The following is a 21,128-nucleotide window of genomic DNA, read 5'->3' as shown; positions in this document are numbered from 1 at the left end:
TTTTATCAGTGACATTTTTTCAAGGCTATAACCCCCAGACATTTAAAAAATACATTTGTTCTTTTCATGTATTTTACATACAGCAAATGCCTCTGGTTCAAACTATTATATAGCAGTGTGCCGCTGGATTAACCCTTCAAAGACGATCTCTCCTAAGGATATTTTAGTAACATATTTTAGTAACATTGTAATACTATGCAATATCTAAATATGGCTATAATAGTAAACATTTTTGCACCTATGGCCATATTTTTGCGTGCAAGAGGAATCCATAGTTGGCATTTTGCCACAGAAAAACTGAAAATTTTTAGTTTTTAATGTCTAATCTAGGAACACTGTCCTTACAGAGCAACCACGTAACAACAGAGGGACAATAGCAGGGGAAAATGGGAAGGAGAATTTGGCTATATTTAATTCCTTTTAAGTCATTAGTCCCCTATTTCACAATTTACCCATCCAAGTGAAAAATCTAAATAAACAAATCTAAATGCTAGTTTGTGCTTGAACTACATTTAACATAAGTTGTCATTTCAGGAGTTTCATACACTATTTATTGAATATGTTGACTGGTATCCAGTGTGCAGCTTGACTTTATCCTGTTTTACAGACTATTAAGTACAGACTTATGCAAACACACCAGCTGAACAAATGCAATCTAGAGGTAAGAATTATTAAAAAATAGGGCGTGTTATGCATATGGAATTTTATTATGAAGTTAGGCAAACATACTTTAAGCGAAATTAGTTATCAAAAATATTTTTAGATTTTGGCTATCCAAAACTCTGATAAGGTTATTGTTGCATTAAAGAGCATCATTTGGTCTTGAGTGTTGTTTGTCCCTGTGGTACTTTTAGTACTGTCTCTGTTATTACAAAGAAACAGCTTAATCCTAATGCTAGTTAAGAGAACCTTACCTGTTAATGTTAGAAAGTCAAAAAGCAAAGATGTCCTAATGTGATTTAAAGCGTCATAAATTACTCAAGCACCATATTAATGCAGTAAAATAAAGAGTGTACACAATTTTTAGCACTGCTTTTTCTAGTAGAGACATATTTTAGCTAGAGGTTATCTCACTGTAAATAGAAACAGTACTTGTTCTTTCAGTACATGCCTGATACTCCATCACGTGAGATTCCAGAGTCAGCTGCAGCACAGATTGCAAGTAGAATGCTTTATGTTTTCCAGTCCTGTTTTCATAGTCACTTTTGACTTAATTTATTTTTTTGTACTGTACTCTCTTTTCTATTTCCATTAAGCCAAATAAATGCTGTAAAACAGGTCAGCAATAGATTTTATTAAGTCTTTGTTATAAATACCTGAAGTAAATTAGTACTTTAAAAATTTTGCCTTATCTATCTATAATACTAAGAATAAATCTATAAACAGTGTTGAAACATTGCCTCTTTAGTACTCAAAAAGCATTTTATACAGTGTCCATGAGCTGCTGGTAGTGCATTTTATATGGTAACTTGTGTTGCTTAAAAGTTAAAAAGGGAAACACTTAAAGTATATGTTAGCTTCCTGTATCTCTTGGTAACTGAAGGTCTGGTATCTTAATGAGCCATTCTACATAAACAGTGACTTGAAACCAGTCTTTTTCTGATTTCTTTCTATTGACAATAAGGAAGGAAGGAGAAAAAATTTATTTTTAAAACATAAGGAATAAAATACTTTTGTCATGGTCCAACGCCATCACTGATCTGTAAAGTGCTGTGTATGTTTCTGTTCTGCAAGAGGTTTGCGTTGAAATTTAATCTTCATGTGTAGTTTATTGAATTAATTGGATAAAAAATTACCTTTCTCAACACATGTAAGCTGAAACTGTTTTTCTGTACTCTTAAGAATAATATCATTTTTTGCTTGGAAATTTTAAGCCTAATGGTAATACTTCTCTTACTCTTCTGTCACTTTTATTGCTTTATGGAATATGCATTGCTAGCCTTTATATAATATGTGTCTTCTATAGTAAGTATATTTATGACTTTTAGAAGCAGCTCCATCCAGTAAACATTTCCAATAATACTAATGAAGCAAAATCAAACCTACAAACTAAATGAATGTGTTAGATCTGCCTATTGTGTTTTGTCATTTCAGTTTGCATCTGCTAGGAAGGCTTAGCACAGCTAAGTGTTCTGTTCTATCATTATCCCAAAAATATTTATTTCTCTTTTGTCAGTTTTCATATTTTGTCAGTCATATTTCATTTCCTTTTGCTCAAAGTGCTAATGGTTGTACCAGCAGTGCTTCACAAGAAACTCTGATTCCTCATCAGAGTGCAAGCCAGTGAAGCTTGGACAACTGATTGAGTATTAAGTCTCTTCAATAATAGGTCTCCTGATACTGGCAAAAGTTTATTGCCTCAGTTTTGTATCATCCTTCTTTACCTCTTAGAAATGCGATGAACCAGTCTCTAGTTTCTCTTTGACTTGAATGCTATACAAAATGTACCACAGTCTTCCCAAAACATCTTTATTTCAGTGTATTTTCAAAATAATGCATCAATGTTACTGTTTCTTCTAGTACAGAATTTTCAGTAAATAGAAGTTTCAGTCACAATATATAAAGCTGGATCCTGGTGTGATCACCAGATGAACATCAGTGATAGCATGCTTGTACACACCCAATATCTTACATCTTAAATCCAGGTGGCAGAGAAGTTCTTCTTTGACTGTCATTAAACAGTTCACAATTGCTTTTTAGATGTGCTGTTTGCATGTAATTAACATTACAAAAGTATGAATGCAACCTTTATTTCCAAAGGCAATTTTAGTGGAGATTTTAGTAGTTAATATATGAATGAGAAGATTGAAATAAATGTGAGTTGCAAACACCAGATGCACAAAGACTTGGTTAAAAGAAAATTGTCTACATGAGCCGCTTTATTTATTGTTAATGTAACAATGGCTTACATTAGGAACCTAAGATACGAGACATTTGCAAGACACTAAATATCTAATGCTAAAGTGGAGTTCATTCACTGAGATTTTAGCTGTGATTTAACCATGTTTATAATTTCTTTCTGAATTTTCTTCATGTTTGAACAGAGCTCCTAGTGTTTTTTTATCTTATTGCTGGAACATTTTTGGTAGCTATCTAACAGCAGTATATTCTTTAGACTTCAAATCCACTACTGGACTCAAAATCTCTGTCAATTTAAAATACAAACTAATATTAAAACAATTAGCAAGATATTTAGATTGGATAGAAGGAAAATTTCTCCCTGCAAAGTGTTGTCCAACTCTGGAAAAGGCTTCCCAGAGCAGTAATGGAGTCATCATCCCTGGAGGGATTTAGAAGATGAGTACAAGTGGCACTTAGGGACATGGTTTAGTGGTGGGCTTGGTGGTGCTGTTAACAGTTGGACTCAATGCTCTTACAACAATTCTATCTGAACTATTCTGTTAATGCGTACTAGGAGACAGGATTTTTGGCAGAGATCATAAAGTCTACAGGTTACCAGAGACTAAAGCAACAATAAATTTATGTAACAGTGTAATTCCCAGCAGCCCAATCAGTCTGACCCTGCTTTTCTCAGCTGTGCCTCTTATCCCAGAATTAGGAGAAATTTGAATTTACTGGAGCCTCAGGCTGTGTGGTCAGACAAAAAAATCTGTATTTCAAAAGAGTAGTTACCTGGCAGAAGAAAGCCATGCTTTACTCAGCAATACAGTTGCAACTGGCTTGGGCATCAGCTTTGGCTTGAATCTGAACTAGAGGAAAGATGTAAATAGCAATGTACCTGAGACCTTCAGTAGCTCATTAGGGTCATTAATTTGTGGTCTTTGGAGACCTGAAAGTACAGATAGTAACACGGAAATTGCAGAGCAAATACAGCATCTCGTGGAAGCTATTGCATCTGTCTGGGTTCTCTGAAAACTGTTAAGAGTTTTGCTGTCATGAGTGGCAGAGAATAAGACACAGTGTCCTGTGCCGTTAAGATCTTCTTGACTGGAAGGACCCCTTCTGCTTGGAAATGAGAGTCCCTTTCCCCCTGCCCTGGCAGGGATGTAAGGTGGTATAGAATAACCTCCATGTCTTAGTCACATCCCATGTGGCTACTGCAAAATAAATTCTGTCCTGTCAGGAACCAGGATATATAATACAAACATTTTAGTTAGGGATATGCTCGGTTAGTTAACTAGGTTGGTTAAAGGGTTTTTTTTAATTTAAGCTTTTTTTTTTTTAACAATGATATCTCATTTCTAGGTTAAAAGTACTGGCTGGTCCAGGGGCACTTGGTCTATACTTCAAGGACTAGTGGAAGAGGACTTACTTCACGATGTAGTCGCAGAACTTGCTGCAGGCCAAATGTACAGTGCACCTCCTGTGCAACTTCTTCATCCTCTTCTAGAATATGTCCTATTGGTGAGAGATGAAGACTAAAGTAGTATTAAAAGAAATAAATGGAAGTATTATGATCTTTGCTTCTGACATAGTAATTAGAAGTTCTTAGTAATCTATTCACCCTTCTTTTTGTGCTCATCAATGTGTTTGTAAAAATAAGAAAGGATTTTAAAAAGGTTTTTTTTCAAATTAGTATTTATTTGCAAGCCAAATGAATGTGATGCTCTAAATATTGTGGAAGACTTGGCCACAAATATTTTTTGTTACTTTTAGAAACACCACTATGCAGGTATGCTACGGATAGAGAGATCGATTGAGAACAAGGTTTACTCTAAACAGTGGTGCATTCAACTGGCATATCACACTAAAGCAAGTTCTCCTTTTTCTCTTCCCTATTTTTTTTTAAATTTAACTATGTATTTTTCTCCTTGGAGTTGTGCATTAAATTGCATGTTACTTTAGTGATTAAATTTAGTCACTTGAGATTATAAAGATTAAAGAAAATAAATTAACTCTTAGTGAATATATAGATCTTTGGCTGGTCTGGAGCCAATATTATTTTCTCATTTTTTTACAGGGAAACACCGATACAATATTTTTTGCCAAACTTTGTCATGTTTATTACCTTGCTCTTCATTGTGAACCTCCCTGGAAGTCCCCATCGATGTTGAAGTATTATTTAGATCTTCTTCAGTGTCCTATCTGTAAGAAAGGCACGTGGTCCTTGATAGAGATGCTTGTAAGGTAAGGAAGATTAATGAGGTACCGAATGCAATAGTTATGTTACTCCAAACCCAGAGGCAGCAGAGGAGAGTTGGCATTCTATTGCAATGAAGTGCTGTTTTACAACAGAACAAGTTACCAGTATGTGACAGTCTAGAATTGTAACAGATTTGGTCATTTCGCTTCATGTTTCGTCACAGGCAGATGAAATTTTTTGAAAGAAAAATAAGTACATTTTCTTAGCTTTACTAGTTTTTAAAAATTATTTCTTATGCTCTTTACAGAGTATAGTAATCTGTGTACTCTTGCTGTTGTTGTGTGTATACATGTAAACACACATGTGCATATATCTGCAGTTACAAAGCAAACTCAAGGCTTATCTTACCAAATGTGAAGTTTCATCTTGTATTTTGATTTTAAACATAACCTTTACCATTTTTTTGAAGATGTCTGATTTTATCTTGTCTACATCTACAAAGACAGGTTTGGATAGTTAGTCTCTGCTTTATCTTGAGAACTTATTTTTTGTAATTTGCATCAACAGAAATTAATTCTTCATTTGGAAAAGAAACTACAGCTCTTCTTGTGGCTGTGATAAAACCTCAAGTAATATTTAAATACTTTGATACAACTATGATTACAGATGTGTGATTATAAGCATATTTTGAAGAACATGAAAGAGAATTTGTCTTTGAGATGAAGTATTTTGTCTTTCAGTACTTCCTGGAGAATGGGAAGACCCAGGAGTTGTATACCTGGTTCTAGTACTCAAAATTCTAGACAAAAATTATGTTTGCATGTTACTTCAGAATTATCTGCATCATGTTTGAAAATCTGTAGTCCTGTCAAGTAGTATGTATGAACTGTTATCTGAACAGAAGTTTGTGGGATGTTACCATGTCTACAAAATACCACAAAATTATCTTGTGTGTAAAGGATTTTAAAGAAGTTATGTTTAATATAGTAATTGTACAATATCTCAAGTAAAAACAGAAAAATGAAATCCAATTAAATTAATTTGTTTACACTATAACACAAAATCTTCATCTGGAACACAGAAGCTCAGTCACAAACGTGTTGTTGGTTTTTTTTTTCCTTTTGAAAAAAACTTTAAAACTAGAAAATTAGGCTTTAAGATGTTGACTGTTACTGGGGAGCAAACTATTTCCTTGTCAAAACAGACCAGATTCAAAGCTGACTTTTTTGCCAATAGATTATCTGTTATTTCTGTCATACAAATGGAATTTTTCATTTTTTGTTTTTCAGGTCTTGCCTTTATTGTGAAACAGTTTGTCATACGGTCACAGTTTCAGGGACAGAAGATGAACTGAGAATAGTTCATAAAACATTATTGAAGTTTTTCTTTGATTTAATAAAAGGCGAAGTAGAGTTTCTGACAAAAAGGTGGGATTTATAGAATAATACATGCACTTTATTTACAGCAGCTTGTATCCTGATTTGTATATATCCCTGATAAGATACTGTTCTAGAAAGCAGTTTAGCAATTCTATTTATATTTCTCAATTCTTAGCTTGTTTAATTGTAAATTCATAGGTTTTTTCATAATCATGTTTTAAGACATCTTTCTTTTTCCAACTTGTTATTCCAGCATGCATTTAATTTTGCTCATAAAGTGGTACTTCTAGATTTGCAGTACTTCGCTATTCATTCTTTAAGGCAGACAAACAGCATTTTGAATGTGCTGATGTATATGTTTGATTTTTTTAAAAATTCAATAACTGTTATCTCTCTATTATCTTAGGGAGACTATTACCTTTCTTTGGTTTATGAAGTATAAAGGAAGTGTAGGTTTTGCTTTGCCCTTATATAGAAATGATGGCCTTTACTTTATGTGAATAGTTGCACAGTATTAGAATTCCCCAGGTCTAATAGTAACAGTAATAGTAATAGTCATCATCATTGTACTTACACTGCATCAGAAATTGTGTCTGATCCTTCCATAGGTAAAAATTGCCAAATCTGTGTGTATTTTGAATGAGGACAAGGTTTCTATCTGGTAACTATAATAATCAAAGTGTCATAAAGCTTTAGGTTTTTTCACTTTGTTTTTTTTCAGTTTGGTTGAAGGAACGAATTCACAGCATCAACAAACCTTGCCAGAGACAGTTCTTCTGAAGACATTCTTGCTTGAAAGTGGAACTGCAGTGCTTTTTACCAAACACATAAATATTCTAGCAGATTGGGTCATATTTTCCCATAGAGAATTAAATGGAAAAAATGATGTGAGTGTGAATTTTATACTTTAATGAAGACTGACATATATTTTTAAAGGCGTCCCTTTGTTCATTCTTTTGTGAGGAATTATATGTAAGTATAACAGCTGCTTGTTATAGCGGCCTTTTGTTGTGAAGCGTGCTGGTTTTTGCTCCACTAAAGAAATGAATTGATCCATAAGATTCTTATATAGATATGTAGAGAAGAAACGAGTCCTGAGTAGCTTGTTGGCTACATTCAGATGTTCACATGCCCTTGCCAGCAGGTATTACTGTAGTTATTACAGAAGCCAGCTTGTTCTCTCAAACAATATGGTGTAGTGAAAGAAGTGATTATCTTATTTTACAGTGACAGGATTCAGGAAACGTTTGAAAGAGAAACCTAACAAAACTAATACTTTTTTGTTGTTGTTGTTGTTTGCTAGGTATGCATTGTTTTACTGTAATAGAATGCCCTGGTTTTCTTCCTAAGTCTTTTAGTTTCATTTGGAATATTTCCTAGGACTTAGCATAAAAATGGAATTGAAGGCAACTTAATTGCTATTCTGTGAACTGCTGACCAGCAGGACATTGACCTGAAAGATACTAAGTGTCCTCTATACCACCTGTTTCTTTTCAGAAGCAAGAGGCCTTGTAAAACATCTTTGACTTCTAGATTCTCACATAAAATGAAACCTAACTGCTGTCTCTGCATTCTCTTTTAAATTATTGTGAGAGCACAGGATAAATAGGTACTCCATTCACTTTTTCCATACAGTAACAGAACAATAGAAAATCAAGTATTTCAGGGAGAAAAAAGCACTTTCAATATAATACCAAGTAGTTATTCATTATGCTATGAAAGCAAAAAGATTAAACATAATGAGAGCTTCAATCATCTTACCTAGCCAGACCTCCTACCTTTTTTGAGGGCTATCAAAGCAAGACATTGTGAAACAGTGCTGCTTTTTATCCTCGGTCAAGATATTTGAAAAGTGCCTAAAATTAGGCTTCCCATATAAAATGCCCATATTTATATTTAAGCAATGTATCTTTTCAAAGGTACTGAACAGCAAGCAGGCTTACATGCAGTTGGTGTCAGTAGCCATTCTGGTTTTTTGGAAAATGACACTGCTTTCATATTTTTCCTGGTTTTGAATCTGCAGTTTAAGTGTAGGTACCATTTAGTTTTTTCTGCTGTGCCTTCCTTTTACAGGTCCCAGCACTGTAAGACATGCCTTTTTCATAAACCTTTCTTTGCATTGGCAGAATAATCACTTCTGTCAGACTGTACTACATATATGAAAAATAAGCTTGATCCCCACACACAACATAAACCACAGAGATCTGCATCTTGTTTAGATTCTATTTGTTCTATATACATATATATCAGAATTTTTGTTTCAGCACAAATCCTGGATGTCTGTTGCTTTCTTACTTTGATCTTACGCACTGTAGTGTAAACTATCCTACACAGATGAATTCTAGCCTTAAAAAGCAGCTTGTTGCCTCATAATATCGGTAGTGTATTATGTTTTTTCTGTCAGCTTTGTTCCTCATATTTATTTATCTATTACACTTTCTTTCCCATTGCATTTTTGGCAAAAATAAATTCTAAACCAAAATACCATATTTTTGCATTTCAACTCATTTGTCCCTTCATTCACTCTCAATCTTGTTATACTAAAGCTTGATGTTTTTCTGTATTTTCAGACTAATATTAAAATTCCATTACACAGTGTAAACTTTCAGAAAATCAGAAGAGTGAACCCTCCCTATCTGTGCAGACAGAACTGTGTTTTCTCCTTCCTTTTTCTATCATTTCAGAACAGAAATAAATACACAATATTTCCATGTCATTAGAGGTAGCATACAGGGTGCAAAATTGTCCTTCCTATCTTCAGTTTGAGGGTGTGAGTCATTGTTACCAGTTTTGTTTTATAAATACTGTTTAAGAGGTAACACCTAGATGAGGAGCATGTAGGGCCATTCAGAAACCTAAATGAAAGAAATTATTTTGGATATTGTTACTCTCTGCATGTGGTTTGTAGCACATTGCAAAGGGGTGACGGACCATATTTTTCAGTGCACCTAAGTGTGGTTAGCTTGTGGGAGGAAACAAACATCCATGTTGTGATATACCAAACTTCTGTACATTTCTTCAGCGAAAATATCTATAAGTGGAAACAGATGAATAATTTTTACTAAATTCTTTCTTAGAACATATCTAATATAATATTTTCTAACTGGTAAAAGTGAGCAGTTATTAATTTTTTTAGCTTTCTAGAATCAGATTCTCTCTTTTTGTGATTCAAAGAGGTTGCAACAAAGAGCGCTGGAGTGCAGGGAAAATATCTGTGTATGTTTCCTCTCTTCTAGGGCTGAGTTGCTGCAAAATTGTGTTTTATGTATGTGTGTAAACATATCATGTAAAAAGAGCAGTCCAAAAAATAGTGAAAAACAAAGCATAAAGTTGAGTGCAGTTGTTTTCTGGAGTTAGATAGAATTTTAGAAGTAGCAGAATAAAAATAGTGACAGGAAATTGGATGTCCTCACTGATCACTGGGTTAACCTGTTTGGACAACATGGTGGAATAATATTGATACACTATTCTTGTAGTTAAAAAGGCGCTGCCAAAGAACCTAAAATATTTCCTATTATTTGAGCTCATAAAATCAATTTTTGAATATAATTCTAAAATGAATTAACATACATTGTTTGTTATATTATTTAAACAGGTTTGATGGGGGAGCTCCTGGTCAAAGTTCCTTGAATCAAATGTCTTAATTCAGTTTTAGAATTTACCAGGGAATGTGTATGTTGCTTATAACACTTCTAGTTGCATTGAGCTATTGCATGGTTTTTCACAATGTCACAGATGGCATCAGAAATGCTTTTCATCCCTTAAAATACTGGTGGGGATTTTTTAAAAAAGCTGTCTTACATAGCCTGACAAAGAGGTGACAAAGGCATTCATTCGGGTTTTTAGTTGCATAGTATAAATTTGTGTGGTGTAGAACTAAATGTCTTTCTGGTCTGTCACTTGCAGTAGTTTTTTTGGAAGTATGTTTTAGGCATTTGTGGAGTACTACATTTACAGCACATGAAAAAAACCCTCTTCTTTAGAGTTCTAAAGTAAGTCAGTAATTCAAAGTAAAAAAAGTTAAAATTAATTTTCCTATAAGAACTTTCATGCGTAAAAACACACTGTGAAACTTCTGCCACCATAGCACTTGACAGAGCATTAAATGGAACAGCAATGTAGGAATTGCATTTGCTAATCTAACAGATAACAGTTGAAGTGATGTGACCTTTGTATGCTAACACAGTCAATAGCTTCTTCCCACTTCTATGCTTTTCTTAGTGAGATAGCTTTGATTTTCAACAATAAGAACAAAGAAGAGAATTTTGAAAAGAGGTTTCACTGCATATTACTTAATTAGCTGTACATGGTGTAGTGGATCGATCTCAGCTGGCAGGTAAGTCCCCACCCTGCATTTGGTTGAGGGAGAGAATCAGAAGGACAAATTAAAAAATGCGTGACATTATATAAAGACAGTTTAATAGGTGAAACAAATACTTACCCACCAGCAAAGCAAAATAAGGATTCCATTCAGTGCTTCCCATCTGCAGGCAGATGTTCTGGAAAGCAGGGCTTCATGAGACATGGCATTTAATAGGCAAGGCAAACACCATCACTTCAAACATTCTCCCTTTCTCCTTAACCCAGCTTTTACTGCTGAGCAAAATGTTCAGAAGGCCTTTGGTCATTTTGAGTCATCTATCTCGGCTGATGCCCCCCCCCAGCTTCTTGTTGTAGGTGCTCTAGTGTAACAGTAGTAAATCTCTGGTACAGCCCTCAGTCAGATTAATTTCATGTGTTCCTGCTATGGTGTCTGTGTTCTTCCAAGCTGTGCTTTCAAAACATCTGGTGGTACATATGGTCAGAGGAATAACTTATTTCAGAGTAATTTTATAAAGTATTTCTACTATGGCTCAGAAAGGTGTGTAGGTAGATGTGACGTTGCAAAGACTAACTCAAGCATTAGAAAAACTGCTTTACCTGACCAGTATTGATTAAATTCTCATATGGGTGAAAAATGCATTCATCTATCTCAATGTGGTGTCTGGATAGCTAAATTCCTGTGTATTGTCTTGATGCCTCTTGGAGAAAATACACTTCAGTTTTCTTTACTTGTTCATGACCATTTTCACAGGATCACTGAATAAGCTGAGCTGGAAGGGACCCATAAGGATACATATATGTAGATATAGTCTCTCTCTCTCTCTTTCTCTTTCTCTGGTTTTTGTGTGTGTATGTGTGTGTGTGTGTCTGCCTGTTCAAGGTAGAAAATTGTATGGCTAATATTCAGAAGGATGGCTTTTTTCGTAAATTTGCAGCTGCTCATCTTACTGAATTTTTTGGTAGCTGAAGAAAGTTTCCTTTTGCAAAGTGACTGCCAGAATTTCTTCTGTGGAGGAAACTAACACTTTCCATCGTTTTCCCTTTTGGCACAGACATACATAGTCACAAAAAGAACTTTATTTCATGATGAAATCTTCAGAAAAAGGCAATGCTAATAGAGCAGGGAGAAAAAGATCGTTGCAACTGTCAAATTAAACACAAGGTTTAGTGGAGTAAGTGCTGTACTTGCAATCTTATGGTTAAACAAAATCTAATTTAAAAAGAAATCACATTGCAATTGTAAGTTTTGACACCATTTTGCATATAGTTATAGATGATTTCATAAAACCTGTTTTTCTCCAGTGCCAAATCTTAATTGATATGGCATCAGTGGCACTAATTTTGGTAATCTGGCTGCAGTAGTTAGCTTTTGAGCAGCAGAAAGGCCAATGAAGGAGTGACATGGCAGCAGAGTGAGCTTTTATCTAAAGAAGTTTTCTATGTTATTTCTAGTATATTATCAGTCTGAATTTTTTATATATTACAGATACACCTATGGGTTTTTTTCCATTTAGGCTTTCAGACGTGAAGTTGCTGGTCTATTAAATGCAATTCTTGGAACTGTAGTGGACTATTGGATCATCTCAGGTTTGCTTATGGACAGAAATGTGTTTCATCAAGTGCCTGATTTGGCACGTTACCTTGCCATTTCATGTGATGGTGAGTGTTTGCAAGGCCTCTCAAAAGTCTTCTAATCAGATACACTAAGTCCTAATTGAAATCCTTGGTTTATAGTTTCAGATTGTTTTTTTTACCCTGTTTTGCAGCTGTGCACTGCATGGTGTGTACATATGCAGGAAACCGTTTTATTTTGTATGTGTCTGTCAGTGCCAAGCAAAGATCAAATAGAACGTGTTTTCTTATTAAAATCCCTCTAAATAAATGTCTAAATGTTGATGTGAAAGCAAGACCACATAGTCTGAGGAAGAAAAAAAAAAAGTCTTTGGAGCTCTCTTGTCAGTTTAGGAGAAGTTTAAGGATATCATAATAAAACTTAAATTCAGACCAGCAATCGGAGGCACCTTACTTAGCTCAGGCAAATTTTATCACTCCAGAAAATGAATAGATTGCTAAAGACGCTTCAGTCATAAGTCTGAAACCTACACTGAACTGTGTGACTCCTGCAACTTCAAATGAAACATTTCAATGTCTCCTTCCAAATTCTTGGACTTAATGGAGGGAATGGGAGAAAATTCCATTTGGTCCCGTGAATTATTGTAGTTCCTTATTAAACAGACTAGGTAAACAGAAACATCATGATTCAAATAACCATTTTCATTTAACATGGAATGTCAGTTGAGGTATCTGTACTTTTAGCCACAAGGATTTGAGGAGCTTGCAAGACAAAATTATCTCAAGAAAGTATTGAATTATTTTAATTTAATTTTCAAAATTAATTCCTACCAGAGCTTCACCTGACTCCTTTTCCAGTCATCATTTTATGTGGTAACAGGTATATGTAAGCTTCATTTAAATCGTGTCTGCCTTCTACCTGGACACTCAGGAAGAACCATAATGAAAAGAAATGACACTAAAATCTTAATCTCTGGACAATTTGTTTCACTCCAGTCTTACAGAAAACAAATTATATGAACTTTTATAGGCTGACTTAGTTCTTAGAGGGCAAACTCAGTTCGAACTCCATGGTGTTTAAATCAGTGGAGCTTTTAATATGTACCACTTCAAGGGATTTTGTAGCCCTCATATAATAGGTACAATCTTGGATAAGTATTTCTGTAAGCCTTTATTAATTTCCTTTTTACTAAGAGGAAGACAAGAATAGGATTCAGTCTGTTTATAAAGATTATTTGACCTGTGCCACTTGGTACAATCCACAGCACTCAAAGCAAAATTATTGCGAATTTTTCTAAATTCAGTTATACTTACAGTAGCAAATATCTGTGTTCTTAAACTTGGGTTTCTGTTTTGATTGAGTCTAAAGATCAATTAATTTATGAGCACTTCTTAGCAGAACAGAAGATTCCCTCAATAAAGTAAAGATTTCCTTCCTCACCGCAGGTCTTACTTTCCAACCATTTCAGTGGTTATTTTGACAAAATTATTTTCTTAGAATCAAAATACAAATTCTTACCACTGTAAGAAAAAAAATCAGTCTTTCTGTCTTCTTTTCCAAAACAGAGGTAGGTCAGACGTATGCCTGATACATACTGATATATGTTGTATGGATATGTAAGTTTCTCTGCCACTCTGTGGGGCATTTTTTTAAACAGTATAAGCTATTTGGTACATTTGAATGGGGTTGCAGTTTGCTTATGGTGACTTTTAATGTAGAACTTGTAGGTCACCTGCATTATTTGCAGATTTCTTGTTCATGTGTTATAACTCTTACTTGAATTTGTGTCTCTTCGAGTTTTAGAAGGTAATCACTTGTAGAACTTCACAAAAAAATAATTCTATTCTCAAAATAAAGGCATAACTTTTATAACATTGTATTAAGAGCATTTTAAAAAATTTCACACAAAAAGTGACGCTTTGTCTTCTAAAATATGTTTAACATTCTCTCAGTATCTTATCATCTTACCAGATGATGGTTAAAATCTATTTTCATGTGAAGAATTTTAATAATTCTTGAGGAGAATAAGCTTCTGAATCTGCAATAGGAGCAAAAAGCTTGGAAGATCTATCTTCCTGATGACTAGGTATGTAGATTTCTGTATTTTCATTTTTAGGCTTGCTTATTTTTCTCCAATTGCTTTTATCCAGATTTCTCTGTACATCAATTAAAAATATTTCTTTGTGCCATACCATCCGACTGGCTTCAACTGTTTTTTGCAGAAGCAATTTTCAAACAAATGTGTTTACAGAGGAATATTACTGTTTCTACAGAACCTCTTTCTCTTCAGAAAATAGTAAGTAACTCCTTAAAAATTTGTCACACTTCAGTATTTTACAAGTAATTTCATTAATAAAAGTTTTTAAATACATCCTTTCTTTGTGGTCCAAGGTCATGCTTGTTGCCTGCGTTGTCTTTCCATGTGTTCCATACATTTAAATTTCCCTTTGCCTGAGATCTGGGTGCAGAACAATAGTAAGATTTTTCTTGCCAGAGAATTTGTCTCACCTGCTATCTGTTTACATGCAGTTACCATGAAAGTGAAAAAATGCAACAACAGTGAAAGCTTTTAAAAATAATCCCTGATATAATGATTGCAGTGTTACATTTGTTCTTAAGGAGAATGCCAAATATAGTGTGATTTTTCTCAGCTACCTTCTCCTTCAGGGTTTCGAAGAGATAGGTCCAGGCATTTGTTACATTGAAGATTTTCTCAGTGTATTCCTGTGAAATTCTCCTCTTAGAAATTTTTTCCTACTCACAAACCTCTGCCTGCCTTCCAGTCACAATTTGTGATAGTTGGTGAGGAAAAACATGGTAACAGCTGGAAAAGAAACTCATGACTGCTGGCAGGATGCAGGCAAATCAGGGCAATCACATGGTAATGTCATGCCCTAATTTAGAATCTCATTTCAGTAATCTTAATACTAATGACAAAAGAGAATATGTAATCCATAGCTGTTTGTCTGTGTTCTACAGTTCTACAGGCAGAGTCACAAAGAACCAAATTTATACCTTTGTACATTTCCCATACATAAGTTTTCCTAAATTTTGCAGGAATTTATTTTGAAGAGAGGCCATTGTTTGTTAATACAGCACATTTAAACAGAGGTTGAACAAAAGACTGTCAGAATTCTTATCGTAAACCAACTGCATACTAATATTTGATGTATATTGCCACATATAGAGCAGAATTGCTACTTTGAGTATCACTATGACTACTGATCACTCTCTGCAACTCCTTAAACATTGTTACCGTGCTTGAAACAAGTCTGTCTGCTTTTTGTTGTTTTCCTTAGTATGACTAAGTCTTCTTTCTCATTCCATACAGTAAAAAATTTCCAGTTTTGCCAGTTCTTCTCATACAGCATCTTATCTGCTTGGCTTTTCTCTGAGTTCAACAGCTCCCTGGTGGTAAATGTGCAGCGAAGGTGCAAGTAAGGTGTTCCTCACCTACTGTACATTGCTTGCAAGATCTACAGTGAACTGCTAAATACTCAAAGCCTTCCTTAATACCTTTCTTCAAATATAATTGTTGAGTGTTTGATGCATCCCTCTCACTGGCCTTTTTTTCTTATGCTTTTCCCAAACTGCAGAAACTTACATGACTTTTTAAAATTACCAATGTAAGTGGATTTGAAGCTCTGTGTTACTGGAAAGAAGCTAACATCTACAACAGCCAAGGCTGTCCTAATAGAGAGCACCTAAGGGATAACTGGCTTACTGCCTTTGCAATGCTTAAAGACTTAATCCAAACCCTCATCTCAGAAAAGATGAAGGAGTGGAGTGAGTCTGTCTTTAAACAAATTGCTCCCTGATTTGGGAACAGGAAGTCTGTAAATACTTTGTTTTAATACATGAAAGTCTGTTTACTGTACTCGAGTCTTATGTCCAGCTAAAGATCTAGATTTTCTCAGCTGCCAGAAACCTGAGAGAGGCCTAGAACTTCCCATTTTCTGTCTCAGACACAAGCCACTCACTGAGGCCAGTGTAAAGAGTGAATTACAAAAACATCGAAAAGGAATGTAAAAGACAAACTGAAACAATCTATATGTACAGTCATTCAGGGATCAGATTTTAAAAAACGTATATACATGAAGAATATAGATGGATACATGTGGATAAAGATGACTGCTTTGCAGCAAGAGTAACAAAAGAAAACTTCTTCATTTATAAAATGTTACTTTTGCAACAGGTCTGTTCCTATTCACCTGCTTTGCGAGAGATAGGGATGCGTGAGACAGAGGTACACAAAGCAGAGGAAAAGAAAATAGGGCAACAGCCATGCCCTGAGTCTCAAAGGACATTACAGATGCTAAATGGCGATAAGCAGAACCAAGTCAAAGTGCTGCCTGATCTACCGTAAGTAATACCTATAACATCACCAGTTTTATTCTGCTTTGGGGGACAGCTTCTGACCTGACACATTTCTTGAACTTTATCTGACCTGTTTTGTTGTCTACAAATTACTTCAACTGACAGAAAGCTCTATTGTAAGCCCATAACACCTTTGGGCTGGGGTTTCCCCTTTTCTCTTTGATCATCAATTTCAGTGTATATGCAGACTGATGTAGTTTTATTTGCCTAATATTAAATTTATAGGGTATATACAGAAGCTCACTGTTCATGGAATTACATTTAAAGAAAGTTTAAAAGTGGACAATCCTATTTGATTTCTATTTTAAATACAGTTATAATTAAATGTCACAGAACGTACATAATTAAGACATTTCCAATATGATGCTGAAATGACTAAATCTAAGTACCCTGTATGTACACATTTAAAACCATTAAGTACATATACATTAAGTATGAAATAGTGATTTTAAATGTGTCCCCTTTGGTTTCTTTTCAGTGACTTAATCTTCAATAAACTTAGAGCAAAAACAGAAGTCCAGACTGCACACACCAAAAGGAGCTCACTTTTGGCTGAAGAGGTACACAAAAGAAATATTAAAGGTATTCTAGAGATCTAATTTATGTTAAGAAGTTTAAAGTGGTTAGAATTTATAGTTTGATGTTTAAAAACTTGTCCTGATGAATGCTGGACTAAAACAATGGCTTATGCCCAAGAATTATTTTCGTACGGTCCACGTTTCTCTTTTGCAATGTCTGTTTTAAACGAGGAATTTGTATATATGGTAAAATGAAGTTGCCTTCTTCATTACCCTCCTCCTTCCGTACATTAAATACAGTGTATAGTTCTTGTGAGCTCATTCCGGTCTTGCCTGCCTTACTTTGCTAATGCACCTCAACCTGTGCTTGGTAGGATCAACGTCTTCTGATTTGCAAGTATAATTCAGTCTTCATCTCTCTGAGTCCTAGACATTTCGTGAACAAAGACTGAGGAGTATGCTAAGTTACATAGCTGTTTTAAGCATATGGACTGTTTTCTTCCAGGCATTCAGCCCAGACTATGAAATGCACTTGGCTTTTGTTTTAACTGTACTGGAACTCATGTACCTAAGGAATAAAACAGCACTGCAGTAATTAATTCAGTTCCTATTTACTACACAAGTTTAATAATTGTACTTTGCATGAGGCTTGCTTTACTACAGAATTGCTTGCTGGAACTACTTTTTCATCTTTATCATCAGAAATTTACCTACAACTCTATTAATATGACACCCAGGAGAAAAAAACTGGCAAAAGCAAGCTGGAATTGTTCAAAAAATTAAAAACAGAATTGTATCACAAACAAAAGACAACCTCACGCCCTTTAAAGGTTTAAAAAAACTTCAGCAACAGAGTCAGACCATACATTTTTAAAATTTGTTCCCTTTGTTTTTATTGCTTTTGCAAGTAAAATTGATGTGAATTATTACATCTGATTTCTGCAAAGAAAAGTGAGCTGAAAGACTTGGTGGGGGGGAGGGGGAGGGAAGTGGAACCAAAAAAACCAATCCTGCTTTTTATTCTATTCTCCCCTGCTGAAATTATAAGTAGTGTCTTCTGTTGAAAGAATGGGCATGGAGCTGGCAGATTTATATAGTAAAGGTATTAATATAACAAAATATTCCGTGTAAATCTTACTATAAAAGCTAAGAGATCTACCCTAAGATATCTTGAATTTCTAAGATGCTTGATTCATCATCTTTCACCTGGTATCAGGATTTTCTTCTGGCTCTTGTTCAAAGCTAATCAATTATTGAAAAGAAAACAGCATTTAGAATGTGTCTGAAGTTTTCATTGCACAGAAGCTAGTGGTGTCTTTACATACACAAGCAGCAGCTCTCAGTTGTTTGCTGTTTAATTTTTCACACTTAATTCAGCTGTACATGGTACTACGGTTTGGGATTTTTTTTCCCCAGGGTCTACTACTAGTAATAATTTTATTATTATTAATATTAGTATTATTATTAATTTCCCTCTTTCTCCCCTCCTTCTTTACTGTAGCCAAGTCAGAGAGTCTATTGAGAAACAGAAACCATCTGCTAATAGATTTGAAGTTTTGATTTATTCTTGAGTGTGTAGAGGCACTTGTGCTTAGCCAGAAACATTCATTTAAATTAAGCTATAAACGCTGTGTAAAAAGAACCATACATCTTAATGTAGGTTCATGAATAAATTTAAGGGAGGGCAACTGCAATCTTAAGTTTTATTGCTTCAAAACCCAGTATTTTTTGGTGTTTTGTGATCATTTGGTGCTTTTATAGTGTGATTGAAGCTTTAAACCTTGAACTAGAGGGGAGATAATTCCTGTGTTAAACCATTTGCAGTACAATTTCATTGCTGGATCTCTGGTGGAACAGAAGCTCCGTGGGGTTTTTTTTTCTTTTAAGATGTTTGAAAAGGATAAAGGAAAATCGTACTCATTATTGAGTTTTCTGGTACATAACCAGGTCTCCTAGTTCCAGACCCTTTGATTATTTTCTTTAGTTGCTATCTTCTCTAGTCTAGTGTAATCTATTAATTTTTCATGGTAGGAGAGACAGCCCTGCATAAAGCTTGCAGAAATAACAAAGTGGAGAGATTGATTCAGCTTCTCTCTTTGCCGGGAATAGACATTAATGTTAAAGGTAAGTTATTCATTTTCTCTACAGAACTAAGAAATTAAGACACATGAAGAACTATATTAGTGTCTGTTTGGTAACAAGTTTGTATTTATACAATCTGAAGCTCTTTCTTTTTTAAATATCACAAAGTGAGGACTTTACAGCAAACATTAAGGTAAGATGAATTTATAACTGAAGTGTATTTAACATCACATTTTCTACTGATTCTTAAAAATGCTATTTTTTCAGATGTTTTTCAATAGAATTTCTTGTTTTGAAATCACAGGCTGCCATTCCAGCTGTAATGAGTACTAAAAAAGTGAAGTGTTTTCCTGTCTAATGAATGACATTATTAACATTTCAGTACTACTTCTGCTGTTTTAAAACTTCCCTTGATTTATAATTCAGATTATGCTGGCTGGACGCCTTTGCATGAAGCCTGTAACCATGGTAGCACAGTGTGTGTCCGTGAAATTCTGGAGCGTTGTCCAGAGGTAGACCTGCTCAGTCAAGTGGATGGGGTGACTCCTTTGCATGATGCACTGTCAAATGGACATGTAGAAATTGGCAAGCTGCTACTTCAGCATGGGGGTGAGTGCATTTATGCTAAACTAGTTTAGGGAAATTAACCTCTGTTCTGAATCCATATGAAGTTCTCAGTGTTTTTCTTGATAGTTTTCTAAAATACAAGGTTATTATGAAAAATTTTAAAACTTTTTTAAGCCTAACTGGTTTGTTTACACTAATATAATAATACTGTTTTCACACTTACCTTGATCAGCTGAATATGAAATTAACCAGGATTTCCACATGTTTTTCTAATGTGGTAGTGTTTTTATCCTGCATTTTACACCATATGCATTGCAACTATATTCTCCACTAATGAAAATAAAGATTATCCAGTCACCAATTAAGGCTAAGTATTTTCTATTGTTTAGATCTATTTTTACCACAACACAAACCCAGATTGGTTAAATCTCTCTATATTCATGTATTTCAACATAATTTTTTTCAGCATTTTTGAAAATTGATGTGATGGTCTCTGAATACTATTAGTTGAAGAAAGTCATTGATATTGTAATCATGATAACTGCTGTTTAGGGATAATAGTGAGAAGGATGCCTTTGTTTCTAAAAAAAATACTTTGCCCCTTATTTTAAATATTTTAAGCACACAATATTTTAAACAATACTTTTTGTTCAGATTTGTATCTTGAAGTATGTACTGTACCAATCTATTTAATTTAGCATGTTTAAAAAACCCCAAATATCCACAAAGAATCATCTTGGATAGCAACTCTTACTTATTTTAATTAATTTACTAAAATGAGTGTTTGCAATATCTGTACCATTTCCCTACTGTATCACTGTAAACTGTGTTTTATGTACCGAACCCAGATTTTTTCAGTAAAAATCATTCTGTGCTTGATCACAAGGCAGAAGAGTGTATTTAGGCAGCCTATTAATTAAGGTAGAGAAACAAAATTTTAATAGATTCTTGACATATGACCCTCTGTATTTATAGTCTTCTCCTGCCCCCTAAAGGCTGTGTTTGTGTCTGTTGTGCAAGCACCAGATCATAATCAATACATTCCTTCTGCAGTTCTGCCTCTGTTTACTGAGTCTCAGTTCTGTAGCTCCCAGGTGTTTTATATCTCTACTGTGCCATGTCACCTTGGCATGTAACATGCCAAGCCAATACCTGGGCTCAGTTCAGTCAGCTGAAGTGATGCAATAGCAAATATTATAGTAAGCCCAGCTCCCCAACTGGAAAAGGCACTGCACTAACAGACGTGCATTTTTCCTGGGCTGCTG

General features: G+C 34.6%; 1 protein-coding gene across 7 annotated transcripts in view; it reads left to right on the top strand.

The window, feature by feature from the left end:
- The window catches only part of SLF1 (SMC5-SMC6 complex localization factor 1), a 33,016-nt gene that overhangs the window by 9,907 nt on the left and 1,981 nt on the right, over window positions 1-21,128 (top strand). For 5 of the 7 annotated variants that reach the window (XM_030968129.1, XM_030968128.1, XM_030968123.1 and 2 more), the window contains 11 exons: window positions 608-661; window positions 4,207-4,365; window positions 4,922-5,088; window positions 6,334-6,471; window positions 7,145-7,310; window positions 12,261-12,405; window positions 14,470-14,615; window positions 16,515-16,681; window positions 17,175-17,278; window positions 19,246-19,338; window positions 19,723-19,905. In XM_030968129.1, coding sequence (XP_030823989.1) covers window positions 608-661; window positions 4,207-4,365; window positions 4,922-5,088; window positions 6,334-6,471; window positions 7,145-7,310; window positions 12,261-12,405; window positions 14,470-14,615; window positions 16,515-16,681; window positions 17,175-17,278; window positions 19,246-19,338; window positions 19,723-19,905 — 1,522 coding nt within the window. The remainder of the gene's footprint in view (window positions 1-607; window positions 662-4,206; window positions 4,366-4,921; window positions 5,089-6,333; window positions 6,472-7,144; window positions 7,311-12,260; window positions 12,406-14,469; window positions 14,616-16,514; window positions 16,682-17,174; window positions 17,279-19,245; window positions 19,339-19,722; window positions 19,906-21,128) is intronic. The other 2 variants (XM_030968126.1, XM_030968127.1) reach the window with 2 other exon arrangements.

This window comes from Camarhynchus parvulus, chromosome Z (genome assembly GCF_901933205.1).
Source record: "Camarhynchus parvulus chromosome Z, STF_HiC, whole genome shotgun sequence".
NCBI lineage: Eukaryota > Metazoa > Chordata > Aves > Passeriformes > Thraupidae > Camarhynchus > Camarhynchus parvulus.
This window is presented reverse-complemented; position numbering and strand designations above follow the sequence as displayed.